We start from the raw sequence: 26,892 nt of genomic DNA, 5'->3' as shown, positions 1-26,892 counted from the left end.
GCCAAACACAATGATAAGATTTCATTTCACACATCCTCATTTACAAAATATTCACACTAACACACACTGACAAACCGTGGAAGTGGGTTTCAGGGTGGGAATGCCACTCCACACCCCCTTCCATGATCTTTCAAGAATGTTTAAATCCATCCTTCCTGATTGTGATGACGGGGGTGGGGGTGATGATGGTGACAGGGTTTTTTAGGTTGGCAGTGGGACAGATCTCCCGCCGTGGTAGATTTATTTTGTGATGGTTTGGGTTTTATTTTTCTAGTGAAAACATTTAATATAGTGACTTTGATACTGCTCTGCAGAAACCCCCCTCCTTTTTTTTTTACTGAAACACCAGTCTCAAAAGCTTATGGTAATCCTCATACAGGGATAAATCTGGATGGTCTGGCACAGACAGCACAAGATACATACTGTATATATTAATATGCTTTGATGTTTAATCACAACAAGGATTCATTGGACATTATTGATAATGAGGGAGATCTCAGGCTTAAACAAGAGGTTGATTTTATTTAGATTTATTCAAACGAGCAGACTGCACAGACGAGTGCTATGGAGTTCAGAATAACAGTCACTACTAATCCATGTATCCACTCTGTTCTCAAGTGTACGAAGGCAAACTGTAACATTAAATAACATAGTCTGTGGATTTCCAACAATCAACAAATCAAAGTAATGAGCTGCTGTCTACCAGTCAATGAAGAGCAAATTAGGCTTAGCATATTTCAACCATTTCTTCTCTAAGCAGTGGCTCTTCTTAAATAGACAAGCTACACATGTAGATTATATTTAGACAAGGCTGAAAACATCAAAGTCATAGGAAGACAGAAATAATCAGTAGGTTGTTTGATGTCTTCGTACATCATCTGCTCATCCCATATCAGACAAAAGAAAATGCTGCAATGCTGAGCTCATACAACTTTTGCACTGAGTTTATCGAGTACATCACATCCACATAATACCTGCTGCTACCACACATTGTTGAGGAAGTTCAGAATACAATAATTTCATTACAGTTGCATTTTACAGTATATGTGTGCATGTGATAGTAAACAGCTCCTAATTGAAAGGCTTTGAAAATTGGAAATGTTCCTCAATATTTTTAAACTAGGGCCCAAACCACAAAAAACACACCAATGCAACTGCCACTGGGGATAATGGTTGCATGCAACTACTCACAACCGTTTGGTTGTAACTTGCAAGGAGTTGCATTGGTGTGGTTTGGGCCTAAGAAAGGTACTGTTCATTTCAGTAGTATAAAAGTATTATCTATCTTTGGAATCTCACATGATTACGTTCATGGCTAATTAGAATGGCTCTCATTTTGCTGCATTTAGCTAAACATGAGGTTAAACTGGGACTGACACATTTCTAATATTAGAAATGTTTTAATGGGTTCTGCATTAAAGGCAAATGAATAGGTTGTCCTGCCTTTACAATGTAGAATATTATGATTCTTTGGGGGCTTCCTCATAGTTAAATTAAACATTTAGACATTACATTTAAAACAGAAAGAAACTCTGAGGGAATGAGCCTAGGGACAACCACTGCCCTATGTAGATTGTAGAACCAGAAGCTGCATTGCAGCATATTAACAGCTGAAATCGAAAATGACAAATTGTCAGAGTAGAACATTTCACTTCAGAGTTTAAATAACACTCTGATCCCAGGTTCAATCCACTTGGAGCCCATGTGTCTTCCATGTAGGTGTCCTTTAATTAATTTCTACCCATTTCCATTAGTGCTGCACTGTAATGAGTGAGGAAAGAGATGGGTCAAATGTGTGTGACAAATCATGTATTTTTTTCCCCAACACGTGGAGGGGAGTATGGAGTAAGTTGTGTGCCGAGACAAAAAAACAAAACAAAAAAACTCATAACTCAAAGGCCATGAATTAATTAATCAGGAGTCTGCACATATATAGTTTATTCCACAACAAACACAGTAACACTCATAATCACCACATTTAAACCTGTAGAGGATGAAAATGTTTTAAATCTTACAGAAGGTTGTGTCGCTCCATTCCAAAAAGAGACCATTTCATTCAGCGTCATTTGGAATGAAGCGCTTGAAGCCATCTGGCTCTCTCGCCTGTGTGGAGCCTGAAGTGAGTGTTGAGGTGCGCAGACTGATTGAAGCATTTCCCACAGACGTGGCAGCGAAAGGGCTTCTCGCCCGTGTGGATTCGGTGATGCCGCTTCAGCATGCTGACAGTGGTGAAGTTTTTCCTGCACACAGTGCAGCTGTACGGCTTTTCCTTAGTGTGCCATCGCATGTGGACCTCCAGCTGACAGGCGAAACTAAAGCACTTGCCGCACTCCCGACAACAGTGCCACTTCTGCGTGCTTTGTCCTGGATGGGAGGACTGCGGCAGAGATGGCTTGAGGGGTCTAGTGTTTTTGGTATACAGGACATGTGCGTGTTGCTTACCATTTTTGTGGAGCATGTCTTTGGACTGCGGTCCCTGGGATATTAATTGCTTTTCTCTTCCCACAGTTCTGTTAATGTGTGCTGCGTGGCTGTGGCTGTGAGTTGCTCTGAGGTTTGAGTCAACCGTAAGTGAGGCTATAAGACTGCTGGTTGATTGATGTGTACCATTTTCGTCCTCTTCATCCTCTACCTTCACGTCCCTGGACAATGTTCGTGGTGAGGAGACATCCTCTCTTGGAGAGCCTCTGTTACATACAGTTTGGGCTGGCAGAAGATGTGAGCCCTGTGGTAGTTCAACTCGAACGTCATCTTCCGTGGCAAGGGAGGGTGAGATTAAACCCTTGGTATCAAACGTAATTGCATCATGTGGATCTTCCTTTTCTGTGTTTTCTAGTTCTGGCTCTGCTTTAATTTCTGGCAGCTGTAGTGGTGGTGGTACTGGTTGTATTGTCTCTAGGTGCTCCTGGACAAGACTAGAGTTCCATTCCTGGTCATGGTTCCGTGACTCAGAGGGCTGGGCATCATCTTGCAGTTGGATAGAACTGGGGTCTAGACAATGGAAAGGAATGTCCCAGTCATTACAAATGTACTGAACTGAAGTAAAATAAAGTGTTATAATTGCATGCTGTCATTGTTTGAGTGCTTTTCTAAATGGCACTATAAGCACTAAACACTGCTCTCTCTCTCTCTCTCTCTCTCACTCACACACACACACACACACACACACACACACACGAAGCTCCGTTTTGATTGCTTGACGCTGGAAATATTTATTAACAGTTTGCAGAATTACAGTACATTTCAAGCACAAACTCAATACAAAGACTGTTAACTGTGAGTGGACGACCCAATTAAGCATTACACTTGTTTACAAGAGGGTCCACCATGTTCAATTCATCAAAACATTAAAGAGACGTACAAATATCTTATGCTGAAATTACAAAAAAGGGCCAGGGAGGAACATTCTCGACCTTCTTACCAGAGTGAAGTAACAAGCGCTGAACTGCAATATTCAAGAGCCTCTTGAGACGCTCGTTTTCCTCCTTTGAACGAAGGATTTCACTTTGGTAGTCCACTACTGTGTCTTTAATAGCGCCGAATATCTCATCGGCAGCCGCTGTCAGTCTATCGTTAAGAAATAAATTTAATAACTCCAGTTTTGTCATGTTGCAAGCTATTTTGAGGGGCGTACTATCGGTGTTTATATACGCTCACCCGGAAGTGAAGACAACTTAAGCACCTGCGTTAATCTTTCAAAAACCATAGCGCCATCTTGTGGGCCAAAATACAGTTAACTACTAGATATTAAAAACTTTCTTTATTCTGCCTGTCCTTCGTTTTATAGGAGAGTGTAGTGTTGGTGGGGTTGAGGGTTTTAGAGTTGAGTGGGATGTAGGACGTCATTGGAATGGGTTTGTGGCTGTCTTTAATATGTACTGCATGTAGACACACGTAGGCTATATCCAACTCTGGCAGGCAACCGCTATCTCATCTAGCCGTTTGTCAGCTCTCTACGCTTGCCGAGAAGCTCTTCTCACTCTTCTCGGAGCTAAAGCGTAGTGGTTATATGCGATGCTTTATTATTATATAATAATACATGCTCCCAACATTGGTCTGACAATTCTTGTCTTGTGCATGTGTTGTGAAAGATGTTTCACTGATCCAATGAAATGATTGACATTCAATAAACAATTACTCAAAAGCATTTTTTATATACACAGCAACTTACATTACATTGACAGTAAGGTCATGGGAAAAGTGTAGGAACAAGCCATGTATGTACAGAGATCAATAGCTGACCTTTTCTTTTTCCACAATGATCAGTAATGGTTAAACATGGATGGTAATGATTTAACATGGATGCTGGTATGAACTATGAACGTGAAGTCAAACATGTACAGTACATGACTAGAACATGATGTAAGATCTATTAAACAGCAGAAATGGTCCCTGAGTTCTTTTCATCTCATAAGACCAGAGAGCACTTTTTGTTACAAAATGTATCACAAAAGCAGTGACATTATGGCTGTTGGATAAAATAATGATTTCAAGATTTAATTTCTCTTACACATATACATTTTATGACAATATAAAGTCGTACATAAATTAAAAGAAAGTTAAACAAGCAAAAATGTTGATCTGTCAATCATCCAAAGCGATTTTCAGAATATTGAAGTGCCTAAAAACTCACAAGAGGCTCATATTCTGACCCTTAATGTTCTCTTTAGCGCATCACAAAATCACTATTCAAAATACAACATTTAGTCAGTCATATCTTGGAACCATGAAACTACCAACATTTGAGATGGTTTTCCACTTGTCATGCCTAGTCAGAGACGGGAACACAGTGTAATGGGGAGTTTTAGTGGAGCAACATGATTCTTGCTTGGCTTGTTCCGCAGTTGTTACACAATCCATTTGCTTTGCATACACAGTATACAATTTGGTTTAATTCTGCAACAATGACACTTGATTGAACACCAGAGTGGTAAACATCTCAGGTTAACAGAGCTCGTTTTCTTTCAAAGATTCAAAACTATAAGTTACCTGAGGATGTCCTACATTGCAAAGTCTTTATAAGATCTCCAATTCATACAGTAACTGGTATTACACTCTGTCAAAGAACAATGATGTCCATAAAGAGAAAAAACTAAATGGTGAAGATCAGATAATCATTGTGCAGAAATAAAATAAAATATTTAAGAACGTCTATATTGTCTGACGGTGAACCACAGGGGAGAGCCTTGATTTGGAGATCAATATGACAGACAAGCCACATTGACTATGGGAGGGTGGTGGTGACGAAAGGCAAGGATTTCAGGAGAGTCATGGATGCCACTCAGCTGTCGATCATCTCAGTCAGCTCTTGAAGCAGGTCGTCCTCTCCCATGCCGTGGTCCATGTCGTCCTCCAGGTGGTCATCTGTGAACTCGTTCATCAGCTCTTCAAAGTCGTCCACTGCAGAGGTGGATGTTGGAGACAGCACACGGGACGCAGCCAAACTGGGTCTACGCGACTTTGACTGGGTCGGAGACTTCATTATGGGACTACCAAAAAAAGAAGAAGAACCGGTTATTCATCGGTTTTCATTTGATTTGATTAATTTTGGCCATTGCTTCTTAAACTATGAGGAGGGTCCAGGAATGAGTAATTAATTTGATCCATCTCATGCTTTACCTTTGAGGGAGGTTACAGGTCTCTCTGGCTGCACCTGTAGAGTTGCCAGCTGTGTTGGTAGGCAGGACTTGGACAGGGCTCTTCTGCTGAATTACAGGGACTGCCTGGAGGTCCTCTCTTACTGGGCTGGTGTATGGGCCAGAGCTCAACAGGCTAGTGGAACTCATGGGACCAGCATGGCTCTGTTGGGTCTCAGCACTCAAGGACAAAGGGGACATCTGAGGACAAAATAAGAATGAATTAGATCAGCACACTTGTTTGGCCATTATCTTTTCTTCCTCTACTCTTCATAGCAAGCAGTGTGGTTGCAATACATTTTATAGCACCCTTCATACAACATTGCAATTCAAAGTGTCGAAGTGATAAAGTAATAGATCAAATAAAAGCTACCTCTCTCCGTTTGTAGGGCAGTTCCTGCGCTGGTTCCTCCATAGCGGTGGATGCACTGTTCAGAGGTTTGACTGCAGCTACAGCTGACCTCCCTGCTGCCTTCCTCTTCTGACCTGGTTTCACCTGTGCTGCAGGCTTCATCACAGAGGGCTTCACGTTCAATTTCGGTCTCACTGGAAAGCAAGCACATGAAAGAGTCAGGGATATAAAATAGGTGGTATAATTGATTTTAAAGTGTGGATAATACAATACATGCATTAAAGAAATATTTAATGGTCATAGACTTGGCTGCCACATGACGTCATTTCTCGTGGAGGGGCTAGTGCCCCTCAAAAGTAATTTGCTGTTCATCTTAAGTGTGAAACAAAGATGCATCACTGTACCTTTGGATTCTGTAGCCTGTCCAAAGCATTTCTTCTGAGCCTCAACAGGGGACTCTTCTGCGGGGGGACCCTGAGAATCCTGTCCTCGAACCTGCTTAGATAGCATAGCTGGTGGGGAGCTCCTCTTCCTCTTGCCTGGGGAAACCTTGGAGCCATTGGTGACACTGTGGGAGGGGGAGTTTTCTTCTGCCTGCCGGGGCGGAGAGCTCTGCTTTAGAGAAGCAGACATTTCAGCTGTAGTGGCAGTTTCAATGCTGCATATGGGAGAAGCAGGCTTAGATTTAGGGGCAGCAACTTGGTGAATAGGGGGCTTTGTGTCCTGGATGGGGGCATCGGAGGCAGGAGATGAAGGTGAAATGGTGGACGCCATCCTGGCTTTAATAGAAATGTTTCTCTTAAGGGCAAGCCCTGTGGTCTGTTTTTGACATGGTTCTGCCTCAGAAGAGCTGTCCGATTGGCTAGTAGAGGAAGCCGGCTCTTCCATTTGCTGCTTGCGGAGCCGCTTCTCACGCATGATCTCATCAAAAGTCTTAACTTTAACATCATTGCTGGAGGCAGGGTTGGTCTGAAAAGCCAAAAGCAGAACAAGATGATTTACTGTCAAAAGGAATATAAGGTATCCATTGTACACATCAGAGGTTGTCAATAGTTAAGTGATCTGTCATTTAGTCGTCAGGTCATTACCTCAACGGCAGCAACTTTAACTGGTTTGACTTTATTATTGCTGGAGTCAGGGTTGGTCTGAAAAGCAGGAGGATGATTTACTGTCAAAAGGAATATATTGCATCCACCGACTGTACACATCAGAAGTTGTAAATAGTAATCTGAAATGTACATGTCAGGTCATTACCTCAGCAGCAGCAACTTTAACTGGTTTCTCCGTCATCTCTGCAGTCCTCCGTATTGTCATGCTGACAGCTGAATCATTTGTATTAGAAACTGAAGAACATTTAGAAAAGTGAAAATGAGCATGCAATTCGAGTCACAGCAGAAAAACAGAATGGTGTGTTTAAAGTGAAACACAGTGAGCATAAACTCAGAGCAAACTCAATTGTCTTACCAGGAGAAGCTGGTTTAGTGATGCGCAGTAGACGTGGTTTCTTTGCAGGGGCCTCATCGGAGTCAGAACCCTTCTTGTTTTCAGGCTCTTGCTTCTGATGTGCCTGCATTCTAGCCGCCTTCTCTCTGCGGATCTCCTCAAGGGTCTTAACTCTCACCCCAGCAGCAGGGGAGCCCACTGGGCTGGGCACATCCATTTCCAGGCTTTTACTCTGGGCTTCTTCTTGAGCCTGCTTTGCCTTCTTCGGGGGTTCTTCTTGAGCCTGCATTGCCTTCTTCTGGGCTTCTTCTTGAGCCTTCTTTGGACTGGAGGCCTTCCTTTCCAGCTTCTGTTGTTCCTCCTCCTGCCACTGCTTCTTCTTGGCATGGAGGATCTCAGAGAAGGTCTTGACAGATGCAGGTTGGACAGTGATGGTTCTCTTAGTGCCTTTAGTGGATTTGGTGATGGTCGGAGTCATGGCAGCGGGACTGTCCTTCCGTTTTTCAGATTGCGACTTTGCTTCCTTCTGACGTCTGATCTCACGGGCTTTGATGCGGATCTGCTCAGAAGAACCCTTCCTTGATTCAATGTTGGCCTCAAGTATTGGGATCGCTAGAAGAAAAGTGGAAAAATGTTACATAACTTGTTGATCGGTATCAATATGGGAAAGGACACATGCTATATTAAGTATTTAACTGAATGTTCTATAAGCTACAGTATATACAGTACTTAATCCATTTAGACCTGGTGTAACCTATACATTATACCTTTCATGCCGGAAGGTACCTGTGTGTCTCATAAACATTTGTGTCTCATATAGACACACACTGAAGGTTTTCAGAAAACGTTAGGTTAGGTTTTTTTAAGAATCTGCCACAGGTCTAAATGGGTTGAGTAACCAAGTCTGACGTCACTTCCGTTAGCCTCCTGGGTTGTAGTTGTTTTACCTATTCTAAATCATGTCATATAAGAACTGTGTCAAAAAACAAAACTGAGTCTAGAGGTTTTACTTGTATGGATATGAAGCATCTATTGATTGATGTTCCATTTTATCCAAGGAGTTAGAAAATAAACAACCTAACCACTTCATCTCCCATTACGGAACTCAGTGGAAGTAACTTCCTAGTTGGCCAACAAAAATATGGCATTCCTCTAGTACACCTTTTCTAAAAGGAGCTCAACTTACAGATGCATCAAACTCAACTGAGCAGTGACCAAGACGATTAAACTCTAATTCTGTATATTATATTCATAATATGACCATGGTTATGAGATTAAATGAGTGAATGAACTAAAAGGAAGTTATATCAAAGGGGTGAGCTCATATAACTTTGTACCTGGTTCAGCAGAAGCAACAGGCTCAGTTGTCAATCCAAGTCTTTCTCTCATAGGCTTCACAGCTTTAGGATGAGAAATAAAATTAGTTTAGCTCAGCCCATTAGTCCTCTTAAAAACAGATCAAAGCGCAAATAACAGAAATCTCATAAAAGAAACAACAACCTAGTAGGGATGGACATTGACAGATGGATTTCACACCCGCAAACATTCCATTGGAAATATGCATTGAAAAATGAGAACCCACGGTCAAAGTAACTTTTGGGTTTGGATAGAACTTTGTACCTGGTTCAGTAGAAGCAACAGGCTCAGCTGTCAATCCAAGTCTTTCTCTCATAGGCTTCACAGCTTTAGGATGAGAAATAAAATTTGTTTAGCTCAGCCCATTAGTCCCCTTAAAAACTGTCAAGAGCTGTACAATGAATGTGCCGAGTGCTGGATAATGCCAAATATTCATATGACATCTCCTTGGTTAAGAGATTAAATGAGTTAAGTAAACTAAGTTGTTTGAGTCAAAAAGGTGATCAAAGACTCTGAATTTTGTACCTGGTTCAGTAGGAGCAATGGGGTCAGTTGACATTCCAAGTCTTTCTCTCATAGGCTTCATAACTATAGGAGAAATAGAATTTGTTCAGCTCAGTCCTATAGTCCTCCAAAAACACCAATCTCAAAGAACAGAAATCTGAGAGGAAACACTGCTGTGTCGGCATGGGCAAGAAAATCTGACAACATTTGTGATTTAGGTTTTACTTTTGTCTTTTTGTTAGTTTTTGAAAAATAATCTGACTTAAGTATAAAATTTTAATTATTATTCCTCCCAAAAAAGGTCCACGGGCAAGATGAAGCCCCTGAACCAGGTTTTAAGAGAGGGTATTTTCTATCCTTCTGTAATGGTCACTCAAGTCACAAAGACTCGAGTGAGCAAAGCTTGAAGGAAAATAATTCTGAGTCAGTTTTAGTGCCCTTAAAACGCCTTTTGCGTTACCTTTCTGAGGGGCCAGCATCATGTCTTCCTCATCAACAAATCTACCAAGACGCTCAGCAAGACTACGTTTGAGAGGCAGCTCTCGTCCAGTGTGGGCATCTACGCAAGTAAGACCATTGGTCAATACTTGTGAGCCAGTTACTCTATATATATATATTACACTGTACTGACAAATGTTATGCACAATATTGTTTAGAATTACTATTCTATGGCTCAAAATACATACTGTATATATTTTTTTATAAAATGCCACAACGGCATTTTATGTAATTATTTTTAATAGGAATGTATATACCATTGTTGAACATCTTCTTTCCAAGCCTTTCAGCAATGCAGCCTCTGGGTTTTCCAGGTTCTTCAAAGATAACAGGGTCTAGTGGAAAAGAAGTGTCAAATACCACAACTTAAGTACTTTGTAAAAGAGATTTATGTGAACACCAGCAAATTAACATGGTCATGTGTCCCAAATAATTTATATGTACCATCTGCAACATGATGTAGGGCTGGGCGACTGAACAAGCGGAAGTTCTCCTTCTCTCCATTGGTCCTCAGGGCTGTAGTGTGAGGTGATATGACAGGATAGCCTGTCCTCTTCATGCTGGCCTTCAGAGCCTTCCTCAGTCTGATCTCCTCCAAGGTGCTCACCCCAAAGTTCAGGCATTCACCTGTAGACAAGATGTAACATGAACATAACTCATTTAGGCCTGACGTCGAAATTAAAAAAAATGTTTTCTAAATCATGACAATTTCCTGAAATATTTGAGGCACATTTTAACGATTTTCAAAAAATAGCAGACCTACAAGCTCATAGCGCGCCAACAAGTGACGCGCTATGAGCTTGTCCTTCAGATGAAGGTTGTATGCATCCCATCAAAATAAAACATTAATAACAAAATGGCTTGTGGCTTTCATGTGTACACATACATGTACTCAAATGTATTGTTTTTTTCTTAAATATTAAAATGTATTGTTTTTAAAGAATTGTATATGATAAGGATAGGATAAAAACGAAGCGCTATGCTTCAGCCTATGCCTTTTTTTGGTCATTTGTGTGTCATTTGGATGGACAAAATTTGACATTTAGATTTCTCATAATGTAAATCCACATGTTTTTTTGTAAACAAGGACTTGGTTTTTCCCAGATTGCTACTTGTTAATAAAGTAGTAATATTCAAATATACCTGTGTGCGATCCACTTTAGATAGATTTTTTTAAATCAATTACATAACTCCTTGGATCAGCATCTGTTATTGTTCACTGGGTATGAGTGCTACCTTTTTATATTTTATTGAAGTGTTCTTCTCGACAGGTTCAGAGCCAAGGAAGAAGGCCCTGAACCAGGTTTTCAGAGAATTACTTTCATCTACCCTTCTGTAATGGCCACTCAAAACATATGCAGTCTCCAGTGGGCAAAGCTTGAAGGGACAGCGACATTTATTTTTCTATGTCTTCAAAAACAAACTTCCAAAACAAAAGTATTTGTTCATGTGAGTCGACTCAACAGTGATGCCCAAGCCATGGCTTAAATCTTACCCGAGCTGGAGCCTCCTGTCTGTTTCCTGGGAGAGGTTAGTTTGGTTCCATCCTCCCCCTCCTCTGAGAACTGATCTGTAAACACAGATTAACACCAGCTGAACAACTACTTTGTTGTTGGTAGAGTGGATAGTCTGCCTTTGCTATTATTTCATGCCTATAAATGACATCCTCTCTACAAAAAACTAAAATAGTGTCCCTCAACAGCAAGCTGTCATTTTAAGCAACAGTGATTCTGATGAGAACAATCCATTTCTTCCTGAATAATAAGGAACCAGGTTCTTACCATCTTCATCTTCGTCGTCATCTGCTGGATTGATTACAACGGGTGGGTGGGTGGGGCTTGGTACATTCTCCTGAGTTTCTGCCTTGATCACTCCTCTGAGCTGAGGATTGGCTGAAGTCGGCAGGGGGGCAGGGGGAGGAGGAGCTGGTTCCTCATGGATTGGCTCTTCCATCTTTCCTTGAACTATAAACAAGTAATTAGATTATCCTTCTGCAAATCTGACACCAGCACAAGGTTCTCCAGGAAACTGCAGCTGCAATGAGAAGTCAGCTCACCTATATCGGGTGCGACATACATGCCGTCTATGTAGCGGGGTTTCTCGTGATGGAAGGCACAATGGGGTTTCTGACAGCCAGCAGGCTGAGTCTCCCAGTAACAGGCAATCACCTTCCTGTTTTTCTGTTCAGGACAGAAGGCATAGAGGCATTATCAAAACTGAAAATGTCTAAATAAGCCCTTACATTCAACATATAAAGAGGTCTAAAGATATCGTTAGAAACCTCATGGCTCTGAACAAATGATTTAACGTAGGCCTGATTGACAATGGAGGCACAGAGGTGAAGACAGCTTTAACAAAAAACAGATATTGTAGTGACTTTAACAAACTATAGCTATGCGACCAAGCTTTAGACGATGGCCAAGTCCCAGTAACATTTCAACATGACATTGCTAGAAATAGTATAAACTTGTAATTATTATTCCTCCCAAAAAAGGTCCACGGGCAAGATGAAGCCCCTGAACCAGGTTTTAAGAGAGGGTATTTTCTATCCTTCTGTAATGGTCACTCAAGTCACAGAGACTCGAGTGAGCAAAGCTTGAAGGAAAATAATTTAGTGCCCTTAAAAAGGCCCTTTGCCTTACCTTTATCTCCATATGGCGGAACATGCAAACTTTGCGGTAACAGCGTCCGTCTTGCCAGAGGGAGCAGACCGTTTCATTGCCCATAGCTGCCTCACAGTGTCTAAAGGGGCAACTGTCACCCTGCAAGAACACAACCATTATTCACCTTTTCACCACTCATTCCACAACATATGTGCAACTAACAGAAGCTTCACATACTTTAGAGCAGGTGGAGTAGTAAAAGAAGTAGCAGTCATCTCCGTGGTCAGTCATGCCTAGGCTGGTACACTTCTTGATAGGCGGAGGTGGTGGGAGTGGCAAATATTTTCCTCGGGGGATTGTTCTTTTCGGGCCCAACAGGATACTCCCTGACAATAGGTAACATACGGTTTACAACTCTGACTGGCATCAGTGGCATGGCACTGTATACCGGTCTGTTCAAGTCGTTTCAAGACTACATAATTAACTGTGAGGCGTACCTGAGATGGCTGAGAAGAGATCCCCCTTCTTGGCGCACGTCTGTTAAGGTGTATCCTTGATGAATCCTGAAGGAACACTTGATCCATGAGATAAGAGGGAAAGAGGGGTGGGTGGGCCAGAGACACTTGCTGTCCTAGGACATCCCTTCTCACACCTTTAGCAGACTGCTAAACATTACACATGGGTGGTGCAACAGTGTCCTTTAGGGATTCAGGTTTCCTTTTTTTATTATTTTTTATTAATAGATGGAACTAATAGGAGAAAATAAGAGGGGGACAGAACAGCCAGGTATGGAAAAACATCTTCTCTGAATGGGATCCAAAAAGATTAGAGGAACTAGTGGCGTGACAAAAAAAATGGCATAAACGAGGGGTTCGGGGAAGAGAAAAATCTTCAGTTTCTTGTGGTGGTGGCTTTGGTGGTGTGTGGAGATGCTGTGTAGTTGGTGGAATTACGTGGAGTTGGATGCCAAAAAAGGGTAGAAAATTGGGCTTCTAGATTCGACAAAAAAAAAAAGTAAAAAACAATCTTCAGGGATTTGGGGAAAACTATCCACATCCAGAGATCCCCACAACTGGCCAAGAAGCTGGTTTTTAACCCAGTTGTGGCTAGGCAAAAACCCGTCTTGGTGACCATGTGACCTGTGTGCTCACACCATGTCCTGCATGAAGTGTGACCTGCACTGACCTGTCTCCGATACCTATAGATCAAAAACAAAAACACTCCACGGAAACTGAAAAGGTTGTTAGGACAGACAATCACACAATCAAATGACAACAGTAATGTTTCATTTCAACATAACACCATCAGACAAAAGCCCATCACTAGAGGACCCTTTGCAATGGCTTAAGACAGTGTTCTGGCAATTGGGATTTCAGTGAAAATCCCCATCAGAGTACTGTAGCTTTAGGTCATTGTTTATCCATTTCATGTGTGTAATTCAGAATAGTGGATAATTAAGTTAAGTGATCTTGTGTAGTATTCTTGTATATAATCTAACGTCTTTGTCAATTTCTCTACAGCCCTCGCAGCATTATGAGGTGAATGCCTCACTTCCATATGAACAACAGACATTCGTCTATTACTCATCGTCGGCTGCATTGTTGGCAGAGATTCAACAATAACTGCGGCCATGTTGTTACTGTTACTGATTTTCTACTAGATTATTTAACTTCAAATAAAATAAAGTCAACAGAACAGTCTAGTAGGCAGCATGATAAAGCCCAACAGTAGACAAGGCAACACGTTTAGTTTAACCTAAGAGAGTTAACATTTCTTAAAGAGCACGTAATCCAGTTATACAACCACGCCAACGTCTGCTACGTTTCGTAACAGATACATTAGTAAGTGAACGCTTTCTTTCTGGCCTGGGTGTCACCAATATAACTAACCATCGTTAATTTAACAATAAGTAGTATTAAACATCAAATAATACGCGTCGTTATTATGTAAAACTGCAGAATAGGTTTGTTATTACAGCTAACGCAGGGTTGAGGCCTAAACGGAAGGGCCTTCGCTCCTTGTGCCTAAAAGCTAAGCTAACTGCTAAAAGCAGTAATCACTCAGTCAATCTAAAGACTAAAGTACAAGATTATCTCACACTTTCTATTCTAACACAACACATGTAGTAAATGTGTAAAGTCAGCGTTTTGTGCTCATTACCAGTATCACATAAAAAGCTTAAAAATGTGCAGAAGGTAGAAAAGTACCCGTCCCAGTTTCTTGATAGTCCACTCCTCACTCGTAACAGAACAAAATGGCGCCGCGGCGAAAGGAAGAAACGACCCGCCTCCTGTGATGACGTCATATGTTTCTTCTACGTTTTGTTTTCTTTCTTTTTTTTTTCGTGTGGTCGCGCAGCCAGCGGCCCAGCGCCATGTACACTACTCAGTAATTTTTTTTTTTTTATACACGTCAATGCTATTCCCTTCCCCCCTCAACAGTAATACTAACGTAATTTTCTGTGTCATTAAATGTTCTGATGAATTGCTTATATGAAGGACCCGACCCCAATGGAAACTAGAAGCTAGAAATGGAATTATCCATAGGCACCCGGACCTGTCTGAAGTAAGTGGTGAAATAGTGCCCCCTGTTGGTACCTTAAACAGACAGACAGATTGATTGATTGATTTATTAACATTTTGCAGAATTACAGTACATTTCAAGTACAACTCAATACAAAAACTGTTAATAGTGAGTCGACGACACCGACCATAAAGCATTACACTTGTTTACAATATAGGGCCCACCATTTTCAATTCATCAAAACATTTAGAGACGTACGAATATGCATAACTATATAGTAAGGCTATATAACTAAGGCTTGAAATGAAAAGGGTTGAGATTTGAGAATCAATAATGTCAACTTGTCAGAGAGAGGTTGTCACCGCATTGCACTGCACACAGTGGGGCTGCACGGTGTCACATGACGGCCGAGGCCGTGACGCGGCGAACAGCAGCGAGTTGACAAAGTTTGACAGCAGTTGTGTAGTAGTAGAGACAGTAGTAGCAGTATCTGGAGTTACTGTGCTACTGGTTGTAGTAGGGACGACGAGCAAACCGAGAAACGTTACGTTCAGTTTCTTTAAAAGTCGCAAGAAGTGATCTGTTTAGTTTAGATCTGTTTAGTCACAATGGATCTCGTCCAGGTAAGCGTGTTAGTTTAACATCCCAGCTAACGACGTTAGCATGTCGCTAGCAGTCTAGCTAACAAGGGCAGGGCCAGTTAGCTACAAGGTGACGAACAGGTAGCAATGTGGCTGTTCGCAGCAGTAGTGTCAGTGTGATTATGAGGTTTAGCCTTTCAGACAAATTCTTCATTCTGTCCTGGTTCAAGCTCTCTGATTCTCGCCCTCAGAAACTGGTGGGAGGCTTTGCTCTCGATCTGGGACCTGTAAAAGAACCGCTGGGATTTATTCGTGTCTTAGAATGGGTAAGACATTCCATATTTTTATTATGTTTTAAATTTAATCGTTTAATTTGTATTATTATTAATATTATCTGCGGCTACTATAACATTTCCCTCTCATCTCCAGTCCAGTGACTTGGTTTGAATTTCTAGAGACCAATAAATGAAGAACAAAATCTGTTGAATCTTGTAGGCTCATGCAGGAAAAACATATTTAATATGTTTTTCCTGCATGAGCCTACAAGATTCAACAGATTGCTCTGTTGAATCTTTCAACATATCATTTTTAAGCTCGTCTTGTTGATTGCAAACCTAGACAACTTTAGCCCAGTTCGTTGAGTTAAATTGTATCTAGATTAGTAATTTCAAAGCAAAAAAAAAGGCAAACACAAACCTACTGAAAATCAGCATTGACAGTACACTAGAAATATTTGTAATTATTATTGGATGCTTTTTGTAGAATTCAAGCATATGACACAAGTTCACAACTGTATTTGACCAATACCAAAATAAGTTGAAGAGAATGTGACATACTTTTGATAGCCAGGTTTGTCTGGCCATTTAGAGGAATGGCAGCTGCAGCTGTAACAGAAATAGCTCTATGTATTTCTGTAGTGACCATCTGTGTGTTCTTCAGTGTGTATAAGGTAGGTAGATGAGGATTAAAAAATGTATAGTTCTGACACCAAACAATCACATTCCTGTGATGTTTATTTGAATGTAGGTAAATGTTCTACATTCAGTGATCCATGTCCGGCTGACTTGTCAGGTGATCATGCTAGTAGTGGTGTTTGTCTGTGTATTTAAGGTGTGTACATTTGGAACAGCTCAATGAGTAATTAACATAGACCTTATCTTTATTTTGTGGAGTTTGAGTACAAGTCAGGCACACCATCTTGCTTTCTTCCTGCTGTGTATGTGAGAGTGGAAATGTATTGCAGGAAATTACACTCCAGAGCCCTGTACAAAGCTGACCGAGCAAAAGGATCGAGTAGCTCACTGCGTCCACCATCGGAAAATGGTGGACCCTATTGTAAATGTGTAATGCTTTATGGTGTCGTTAACAGTTTTTGTATTGAGTTGTGCTTGAAATGTACTGTAATTCTGCAAACTGTTAAATAAATACTTCAATCAATCATTCAATCACAGTTCTACTAACTACAGTTATCTACTATTTGTTTGCAGTTGCACTTATAAATGAAAGTCGTTTTATATGTGGCGATGAATCATTTTCAGTTTCAGTTTTGTTATTACATGTGAGACTGTTAAGTGCACTACCGATGCAGGGATCAAAGGGGAGTTCATCAACTATTATGTGTATTTCCACTGAACCTCAATGTAAAATCTGCTTACTGCGTGCTCAGCACAGCATTCTCTGGACATCTGCCCTAAGGAGGGAGTTAGGGCCTTGGTCACTTAATACACATATCATTAAAGCATAATAGATTGGGTTGGATGAAATCAGACAGGATTTATGGTATGAGTTGTTCTCATCGCTAACAAACCCAGACCTCTGCAGACTCTGCACCCCACACAGTACACTACATGCACATACGGTACTCACTCACTGACACTTTGAACTCTCTGAAAGAAGATGTTTAGTAATTGATATTATTAAATGTCACACATGGAACTGCTTGCAACAGGCTGACAGGCTGGACACTATCCAGTCACAAACAAAAGCAAGGGCTTACTTTGTACACTATCCAGTCACTGCAATTTTTCAGTCTGACAGGTGGAGGTTGTTTACTGGTGGGGAAACGCCATATCACAGTCACAAGTGATGATGCTATAAAAGTTGTGTGTGTGTGTGTGTGTGGGGGTGACTGGGTGTAATATTTACCATTCTAAAGTGTATGATTTGTCATTTCTGATAGACATTTTAACTACATTTACTGGTCCCCTCTGAATAGAGTAGCTTATGTAGTAGTGGAATGCCTCAGCTATAGTCTGTGAGGAGCTGGGTGTGTACTGGAGGTCGAGCCAGGGGAACCACCGCCGTGACATGAGTGTTTATTTGGGGTGGTCTTAGAGGCTGGCTAGTGGCTAGGGTGGGATATGATGTGAATGTTGGGTCAGCTGGGGCTCACATGAAAGCTGAGAAATGTAGAGCTCCAGAGTCCAGACACCTGAAAGATGATACTCATTCCCTGAAATGTTGAGTGGACTAGCGGCTTACTAAATGCCTGCAATTGCACTATTTAATTTGTTTGCGTCTACTCTGTGCACATGTTAATCTAAATGTATGTTCCTTTCTGCCTTGTGGTGTTTGTTGAAGACCTAATTTAAACGACTCTCTTTAACATGGTTCTGCATGACTTACTCTATCTGTTGATACTGCATTGTGTGCGTAGGCTGTTCAACTCACCGCCCGCCTTGCGTTTTGTGCTACACGTGTTGAACGATTATGGAAATGATGTGGATCCTGATCATGTGGGAATGTGCTTCAGCAGATGTGGGTGTGTAAGACAAAGGACATTATTCTTGAAAGGAAGTAACAAAGTAGCACACACAGTCTATTGCACGCCTTGATCAGATCTACTCAGGGGGTCAGTACAAAATAGGAAGATGTGGTTATTTGTAATCTATATTTAATCCACTTTGACTCTGACTAATTTGGTTTTGCTCAATATGAAACGGCCCTGGCTATTGTTGTCATGCAAATACTGCAGACCAGACTGGTTGATCTTAGTAGTAGTGACATTTGTAAAGGGACAACATGGGAAGTTCTTACTTACAGTAACACAATGTATTCAAAGCAACAATGATGAGATGAATATATTTGTGTAATGTGTCCGTTAACTTAAGCCCATTGTTTTACACAGTGACCCCCTTTCCACCAGTTGGTTCCCAATGGGAACCGATTCAGTTCTTTTTGGTTCTTAGTCCAGAGCTCCAAAATTGGTGGGAAAAACTAGACTTATATTAAATTGTTTATAGGATCAATACAAGTAAATTAATACATGATAACCCTTCCACAGTAGTAGCTTTTTCATATTTTTGATTATTTTCCTACATAAAATATGTAATACAATAAATCATTGTCTTCGTGTAAGTACTCGATTGGGGAAGTTTCATGGTGATAACGATCTAATATCAGTATGGTTTTGCCCATTCAATTCATAATTAACGTTCCAATTTTGGAGCTCTGGCTCATGGACTAAGAACCAAAAAGAACTGAACCGGTTCCCAGTGGGAACCAACCGGTGGAAAAGGGGCCAGTGTGTTTTTTGGTACTGTACTGTATTGAGTGGTCTATTTTCATGCAAGTAATGGATGCTCTATCACATTCAAAATGAACCATGAGTAGCGGGCACATTCCAAGTCTAATTCTACCACCACAGCAAAGATAGGGAGATGAGAGAAACACAAGTGGTACAAGAGGTGTGAGGGGATGGAAGCAGATGGGATTGAGAGCTGTTGCATCTTCATCACTTTCACTTTGATTTTATCACCTCACCAGCATACTGACCGAAGGGTCAGTATGCTGGGGGCAGCATCTGTGCTCAGAGTGCCGCCCCTTGTTTTTTGTCACTGTTTCAGTGTTGCTTTTCATTGTAATTCCAATATATGTAGCAAAACAAGGAACCTGCCACACGCTGCATCAGAGATCAGACCCACACTAGCTCTTAAAAGAAGTACAGGGGTAGGGTACTGAATGTTATGTCCGTCAGTGCCATATCTGTTAGGATTTGCTGTGTGTGCTCTCTCCACATTGTTAGGGAGGGAATTTCCTGTGTGGAAAGAGGATGTTGGATGGTGCAACTGTATAGAGAAAAGTGATACAGAGAGAAAGTGTGGGAAAGTATATTAAACAAACAAAAAGCTAGTACCAGTCGTAGGGGTCTGAAACCATCGTAATACAGTTTGACTTTCCTAATCATTGAGGGGTTTCTAGATCCTTGCGTTTGATGTTCTGTGTAATCGGGTGTTCCCAGTGCTAGACACGACTAACTAGTTTGCCACAGTTCAGCAGCTGAGAGGCCCATTTCCTGTTGAACTTGGCCCAGTGGGTGTAGGGGTTGACTCTTTTTTTTTTTTGCCAAGTCACCACTCTGCCTCATTCTGACTGCCTCTAAATGTGCAGTGCAATAGCAGTTGCACCTGACCACTTGATACATGAGCCCTTTCTCCTGTAGGTAAACCATGTTGGCTGCTCAGTTCCTCTGTTTACTGACCTGAGTAACCACTGGCTGTTATTTTTGGAATGTGGAAGATGTCTCCAGTGTGCTCATTGCAGGTCTTTTGAGTGTGGCTGCACTGAGCAATTTTATGCCTTGATTATTTCATGTTTAGGGCTGTTGTTGACACAATGTAAAGCAGTGTGCCATAGAATTGGAGACCCATGGTAATGATATAATACAATATATGACAGCCTTTTGTGGTTAAGGCATGTTCCATGTCCTGTTTTCCACTTCCATTTCAACTAGCAAGCTGTCACCTTCTGGTGTTACTCCTACTTTACAGTGTTTGCGCTAAAGAACAGCCAGAACAGCCTTTTCATAAACAATTGATATATTTATCTAAAATGGCTTGAAAGCTCTTTGTCTGCCCTAATTGTATCTGTTCCTTTTGTCTTCATTCCATATCTCTTTTTCTACAGGTGTTCACAATCTTCGCCTTTGCCACAACAGGAGGCTACTCCGGGGCAACAAACTTAATAGTCAATTGTGGGACTCCTGCTGTAGCGACTACTACTAAAGCTTTGTTTGGTTACCCATTCAGGTAAAGTATATGGCACTCAAATAAGTTATATACTGTGTATATATAAGGACGTGTCTACAACAATAAATAAAGGACCATGGATAGCCTACATCTTGCATACCGGTAGATCGTATATACAGCTATACATGGTGTGGGGGGGGGGTTGAGGCACTGGTGGTTCAAACATTTAGCATATGTCCCACAAATTCATGACATATCTCTCTCCACTGTGAAGCAGAATTTCTTTATAGATGACCTTACAAAAGATGTTATTGTTAATATGAATTTGTTCTTAATGACTTGCCTGCTTAATGACTACAGTTTAAACAAGCCAGACAACTATTCCACAATCTTCAAATGCTTCACCTCCTGAAAGTGGTGCAAAGGAACTGGTCATCTTTATCATTTCCTTTCACAAAAAAATAATAAAATAAATAAATATATATAGTATGCTTAAACGTATTTCATTTACAGTAGGACAATGTTTTCGCAAGTGCAAAGAAAAAGATTAAACCGAACAGACATCTGCTTTACAATCTTCTACTTTTTCAGCGATTCCTTTGCACAGACTATAATGTGGAAGCATTTGAAAATTGTGTGAGCCAACTTTTTAAAATAAAATATGAGGTTTCTGATTCGGTATCTATCCACTTATCAGGACCCAAGCCCTGACACTCCCCGGCAAACTATGCAACGTTGTGCAATGATTTTAACGGAGTTGATCTAACATTAAAAAAGTTCAGTTCAGTGTATATGCACTTGGCAAAATCTTGGAAAGTCTCAATGTTGTGTATATATTCTCTCTCTTTGCCTCCATTTGGATAGAAAAGTATTCCAGGTGAGACACTTCTGACTCTTCATCTTGTCTCTAACATGACGCAGTGTGTGAAAGCATGGAGATCTCATGGTGTCCTCTCTCTGCCTCCAGGTTGTCTGCACATTCCTACCAGGTAGAAGGTTGTGAACATGCCATCGGTAATAAAACCTACCTCCAGGGTGACTTCTCCTCCTCAGCAGAGTTCTTTGTGTCTGTGGGAGTGTTCGCCTTCCTCTACTGCACGGTGACGCTGATCCTCTACCTGGGCTACCAGAATATTTACCGCCAGACCAATCGCGGCCCCATCATTGTGAGTGCACTACAACAGGGGCAGGGCTAATTCAATATGGTATTATTAGAAATCACACTAGTGTCAAGTGGACGAATTCTGGCTTGTGCCAACTGCACAGGGGCCCTGAGCCAATGGGGGCTCTTGGATTCAGAATCTTGTCATGCTTCCAAGAAGCTTTGAACTGAGCAGATTGAACTTTCCATTCCAGAGATAATGGCCAAAACGTCTTGAAACGGGTCACTTTTGCCGATTTCCGCCATTGTCGCCCGTTTTTGGAGGGACGCTAACCCCTCCTATATTCAACTATAGTGTGGTTTTTTGTCGTAACACAAACATTGAATGTCATTGACAATGAATGGAGATTTTACGTCATATGTGTCTGCACAAATCGGCTATTTTGTGAGCAGGGCTTTTTAACTTGAATCCGTCCATGCCTTTTATCATGATGATTTATGGTGAATTGTTGATGTCCGATTATCATGTATTGACACATGATCTTTTGATTTGAGGGAGCTGTTAGCACCGCTCAAAAATGAGGAACTATTGGCCATAAAAGTTGTGAAATGTACTAGAAACTCGATCAGCCTCGATTCTATCGCCATGCATCGTTTGCGACTTTGTCACCCTTGCAATGTTGCACTGCTAATTGTAGTGAACAAGGAAGGTGTTGGTGTGAGTGTGATAGACGCACATGGAGAATAGGGTGTAAATGCAGATGGGAAGTAGTTGGAAATAAGATAGCATTTGTTGTGTAAGAACATGGTTTATTGTCATGTTGTAATGTATGACAGTGTTACTGTACTGTATTATATTTGTACATACTGTACTGTAGTGTGCTATACTGCTCATACTGTACCATACAGTACTGTACAATTCGTACTGTAGTATCCGTACTGTAAGCAAAGCAAAGCAAAGTTACTATGTTTACCCAGGGTAACTGGACTAAGCTCAAGAACTTGTTTACAGCCAGGCCCTGCTCATAGAACATTTCATGGTAGGGGTTCAATGCCTTGCTCAAGGGCACTTCAGTGGTGGTCATTTTAACGTGCTGGTCCGGGGATACGAACTAGCGATCTTCCGTTATCAAGACCGCTCCGCAAACCGTTCGGCCACCGCTGCCCCATACTGTATAGAGAATGTGAACGACTCACTCACGACTTGGCAAATCTCTGTTGTCAACGCTGTTGACGACGACAGACGCTGTGAGCACAGAGGAGTTATAAAAGATAGAGAGCGGACCAGATGAATGGTTGTTTATTTCCTGCTTGCGCATGAGCATAGTGTGCGCAGAGTTGGCGGCGAAGATGATCGAGGGGAAAGGCTTCCGTGAGCTGATGGCATTTCTCGAATCATCTTGGCCGCCAACTTTGCGCACACCATGCGCAAGCAGCTCACTACTGGCCAATCACAGCAGGGCTCTAGCTATACTATAAATATAGAGCACCGCAGTCCCTCCCCCTTTCAGAAAAACCCCAATGCATTCTCCCATCAGCACTTTCTTATTTCATTTATTTAAAGACGGTTACGCCGCGGACAAAGCCAACTCGGATCGTGACAAATCATGACAATGAACACAATGTTTTGGGCCGATCAAATAATAAGACGAAAAACAAAACAAATAGTGTTGTCTCCTGACTTTCTTTTCTTCTTTCTAATGATTTGATCGGCCCAAAACATTGTGTTCATTGTCCTGATTTGTCACAATCCGAGTTGGCTTTGTCCGCGGCGTAACCGTCTTTAAATAAATTATATTAGAAGTGCCGATGGGAGAATGCATTGGGTTTCCATTTCCTGGGCCACTCGTTTTTCTGAAAGGGGGAGGGACTGCGGCGCTCTATTGGGCTGCGGTGGCCGTGGGATCAAATCCATAATATAACGCCACTCTGAGTTATACATTGGACTCAGACGGCGGCGAGAGTACCCTCTGTGCAGTGTGCACAGAGATACACACTCGTACAGTTCCCTTTACCATTTGTACTTGAAAATGAAAGTGAAATGTGGAGGCATTTGAGTGCGCATGTGGTGTGATACGGGGAACAAAGCTGCATGGCTGTTGTGTGGAATTGTGTAACGTAGATTGGTCAGTGTCTCCTAAACCTAATAATGTGCTAGACACTTTTCACCAGGTCACCAGATAAAGGGAGTGGCTAGCTATCAAAATTAGAATATGTAGTTAACGGGCTATCCAAGATAACGCATTAGACTAAAGGTTTCTGTTCATAAATGTGATATTTTTTCATGCAGCAACTCAAAAACTAAACTGAAATGTGTTGTCCAGAGTACTAGAAACTGTGACTATGTGCTGTATACAGAAACAAGAAATGACATTATATATCAGCTTAAATTACCTTATCAACACAGGATGGAGTCAATGACGTTAGACATTTCCAAATACTTTAAAGAATTACACTGTATTGTGCACTACAGTTATCATCTGAATCAATATGTGAGCTTTTCTTCTAACAAATATCATGCTTTGATAACTGGGCCAATTAAATAGACGGAAATGACCATGCGCCACAATGTACTCTTCATCAGCAGGAGCTTTTTTTCCAACGGTAATAGTTCCAAAGATTTAAACACATAGAGGCAAACGGCACCAATCATGAAAATCTCGCCACTAGGCCTGATGTTTTGGGGGCTTAACTGTATATTACTAATGTTAAAATCCCCACTGCTCCTTGTATGTTTCCCACCAGGACTTGGTAGTGACGGCTGCCTTTGCCTTCCTGTGGCTAGTGTCTTCATCAGCCTGGGCTAAGGGACTGACCGACGTCAAGAGGGCCGTCGACCCAGATCACTTGATTGAGGGCTGCGCGACTCTAAACTGTGTGGCAGGCGACTACCCATCAATGGGACGTCTCAACGCCTCTGTGGTAAGCATACACTCATACAGAGCGTCGATTTTTTTTTTTTTTAATTACTAGGCAGGTTCATACAGATACTCCAGTCCACCGATAATTCCACCCACAAATTTGGCAGGCTATATTTTAAGCCTGTGGCTACTGGCTTGCAAATTGAAGATACTGATACATAGTGCCAGGTATTTTGTTAAATTGCACCTCGTGATCTGAATCGGATTCCTTTTATTTTTTTTATTTATCATTCAGTTTACTGTACTCCCTACTCACTGCATGTATTAACACAAATCCATAAAGGTGTAGCCATAACTTCTTAAATTGCTAAATAATAAATAAACTTTGGGCTTGTTTTTCTGTAAGGTTGCTTGTACAGTAAACATTGGTAGGACAACCCGCAAAATTATTTTTTCTGTCTCAAGTGAAACCTAATTCATCATCTCTGTGCAGATCTTTGGGTTTCTTAACCTGATCCTGTGGGCAGGAAACTGTTGGTTCATTTTTAAGGAGACCAACTTCCACAAGGACCCCAACCCACCAACCACCATTGAAGAAGGAGGATCTGTCGGACCCTAATTGGGACCTCTGATGTTTCCCCTACACACCAACAGCAAAGACGCTTTGGACCCAAAACTGGTTCTAATGCTTACCTACTCAAAAGGAAAAAAAGGAAACAAATTCCGCCCCCGTTCCCCCACTGGGCCCCCCTTTTCTTTTTTTCATTGATGTGACGTGTAAGGTCTCTTAGTTAACACCAGTCCCTGTTTTTTATTTTTATATAATAGTCAACTCACTGTCACTGATTCTCCAAGTGCCTTAACATAGAATTGTATTTACACTACAAAAATGGCTGTCACTGCTGTCATCTCTTGTCTCTTCTACACAGTTCAGAAGTTTGTATGATCAGCCAGGGGTTGTACGTTTATGTAAATGCCTAACAAATTTATTTTTAATTTGACTGTAATGCCCATCCCTCCTCAAGCTACAATCCCAACACCGGCTGAGACAGAACTCCTAACCGCATGGACGTTGCATGTCAGAATACTTTAAAGCATTGCTTTAAGTACACCTAATTTAAAAAGCACATCAAGTTGTGATGTCTGCTTGAACCCACACCTAACAGTTTGTGTCACACAACCCCCTTTCTACCATCTAAACCACGCTACCATATATTGTAGGCTCTCAATATATGCTATTAATTAGAAACAAATTAGTATTTGTAAATATGTTTTATATATGGCACTTCACTCTTGTCAATGTATAAATTACACTAAAACCACTAAAATTTCTGCACCATTTCAGTAGCGATGTGTTGAAATGTTGCCTTATAGCATCACAGTAAAATCCTGAGTGTTCATTTATTGGTCCATCCATTTGGTTCCATTTGTACGCTGAGTTACAAATGGATAGATGAATACTGAGGATTTTACTGTGAAGGCTGGCTCTCTACATGTTTACTCAAGTACCTGTTCATGACATTTCAATGGTAGTCATGATGTGAAACCAAACCTTTTACTGAAGTTTATGCTCCGTAGAAATGTGATACTCGAACACTAAATTCCATTTTTTGTTGACGTTTAAAAAGGCAACTTGGGATGTCATTATTTATAGTTTTCTTTTTTTATACCTACATTAATTGGTTGATTACATATTTTTAAAGCCAATGTTGGCCTTCAGTTTGTGTTTCTCTATGGAAAACCATTGTTATGCAGCTTCTCCTTGTTTTTTAGGTGTTACATTTTCTGTTAATATTGTCATACCACTGGTTAGCTATAGGCTTTTTGTTGCTGGTTATAAATAGTGCAAGAGGCAAAATGAGAGTGCCAGAATAAAATAATCCTGCTGTATTTATAATTCATTACCCATGTACCTGCTCTGCATGTACTCAACAGCCATTTTCTTACATTTGAAGGTTTTGTGTGAAAGTTGTAACTGTTCACTTGCTGTCTTGGGGGAGGGGGTCAAACCCACTGTTAATCGCAAACTTGAGAATTGTTATTTGCTTTGCACTAAATGTGATGAAAAATTATAGAATTTAAGTCCTGTGCGTTAGTGAGATTGTTATGATTTGAGGGACGTTTTCGTTAGTTCCTTCATGCAGCTCCTTCATCTGATGGCCGTGGCTTCTGTGGGCTGTTAGTCACTATCAGTTATCCTAGGATAGTTTTGAGTCTAGATTGAAATTTGTATACCTAGTTGCCTTAATTGTTTTAAAAGAAGTCTGTTTATTTAGAGCACAGTGAGTTATGGGATGTTTTCATCTAATTCATCACTGACATTTTGACTTGTCTTTTTGTATTTTATGCCTTGTTTTGTGCAACAAAATCAGAATATCTAAATGTTCTCACATCTATTAAAGAGAGCTGCAGCCACTGGGTTCTATCCCCTCTTTCTTTATCTCAGTACACCACTGCTCATGCAGC

At 41.1% G+C, this 26,892-nt stretch overlaps 2 protein-coding genes across 7 annotated transcripts; one reads left to right on the top strand and one right to left on the bottom strand.

Annotated features, from left to right (window-relative positions):
- Positions 1-4,134: 4,134 nt before the first annotated feature.
- Positions 4,135-14,637, bottom strand: zc3h11a (zinc finger CCCH-type containing 11A). Of its 6 annotated transcripts, none has more exons than XM_080782967.1 (20): positions 14,553-14,637; positions 12,890-12,955; positions 12,630-12,778; positions 12,432-12,551; positions 11,846-11,969; positions 11,571-11,753; positions 11,285-11,359; positions 10,234-10,416; positions 10,047-10,124; positions 9,752-9,850; positions 9,313-9,375; positions 9,052-9,114; positions 8,769-8,831; positions 7,453-8,043; positions 7,243-7,331; positions 7,077-7,133; positions 6,393-6,957; positions 6,010-6,182; positions 5,620-5,837; positions 4,135-5,489 (listed from the first exon to the last, which is right to left on the bottom strand). In XM_080782967.1, exons 3-20 carry the CDS (start codon positions 12,681-12,683, stop codon positions 5,282-5,284), a joined length of 3,006 nt encoding a protein of 1,001 aa, XP_080639093.1. In that variant the 5' UTR covers positions 12,684-12,778; positions 12,890-12,955; positions 14,553-14,637; the 3' UTR covers positions 4,135-5,281. The 6 variants fall into 6 exon arrangements, with proteins under 6 accessions (XP_080639093.1, XP_080639094.1, XP_080639092.1 ...); XM_080782968.1 differs by having other exon boundaries at positions 7,453-7,690; positions 7,748-8,043; positions 12,890-14,625; XM_080782966.1 differs by having other exon boundaries at positions 12,890-14,625.
- A 702-nt stretch (positions 14,638-15,339) lies between these two features.
- Positions 15,340-26,841, top strand: sypl2a (synaptophysin-like 2a). Its single transcript, XM_080793362.1, has 6 exons — positions 15,340-15,538; positions 15,748-15,822; positions 20,402-20,523; positions 21,431-21,629; positions 24,311-24,487; positions 24,920-26,841. Exons 1-6 carry the CDS (start codon positions 15,524-15,526, stop codon positions 25,043-25,045), a joined length of 714 nt encoding a protein of 237 aa, XP_080649488.1. The 5' UTR covers positions 15,340-15,523; the 3' UTR covers positions 25,046-26,841.
- Positions 26,842-26,892: the final 51 nt, after the last annotated feature.

This window comes from Protomyctophum bolini, assembly GCF_963924005.1.
Source record: "Protomyctophum bolini genome assembly, chromosome: 2".
In the NCBI taxonomy this organism is placed as follows: Eukaryota; Metazoa; Chordata; class Actinopteri; order Myctophiformes; family Myctophidae; genus Protomyctophum; species Protomyctophum bolini.
This window is presented reverse-complemented; position numbering and strand designations above follow the sequence as displayed.

Coding starts and splice junctions, on each gene's coding strand:
- sypl2a (XM_080793362.1), top strand. Junction 15,823..20,401: donor TTATTCGTGTCTTAGAATGG/GTAAGACATTCC, acceptor CTTTTTCTACAG/GTGTTCACAATCTTCGCCTT. Junction 20,524..21,430: donor TTGTTTGGTTACCCATTCAG/GTAAAGTATATG, acceptor CTCTGCCTCCAG/GTTGTCTGCACATTCCTACC.
- zc3h11a (XM_080782967.1), bottom strand. CDS start 12,683: ATGACTGACCACGGAGATGACTGCTACTTCTTTTACTACTCCACCTGC. Junction 9,115..9,312: donor CATTGCTCCTACTGAACCAG/GTACAAAATTCA, acceptor CTCATCCTAAAG/CTGTGAAGCCTATGAGAGAA. Junction 6,958..7,076: donor TTAAAGTTGCTGCCGTTGAG/GTAATGACCTGA, acceptor TTGGCTTTTCAG/ACCAACCCTGCCTCCAGCAA.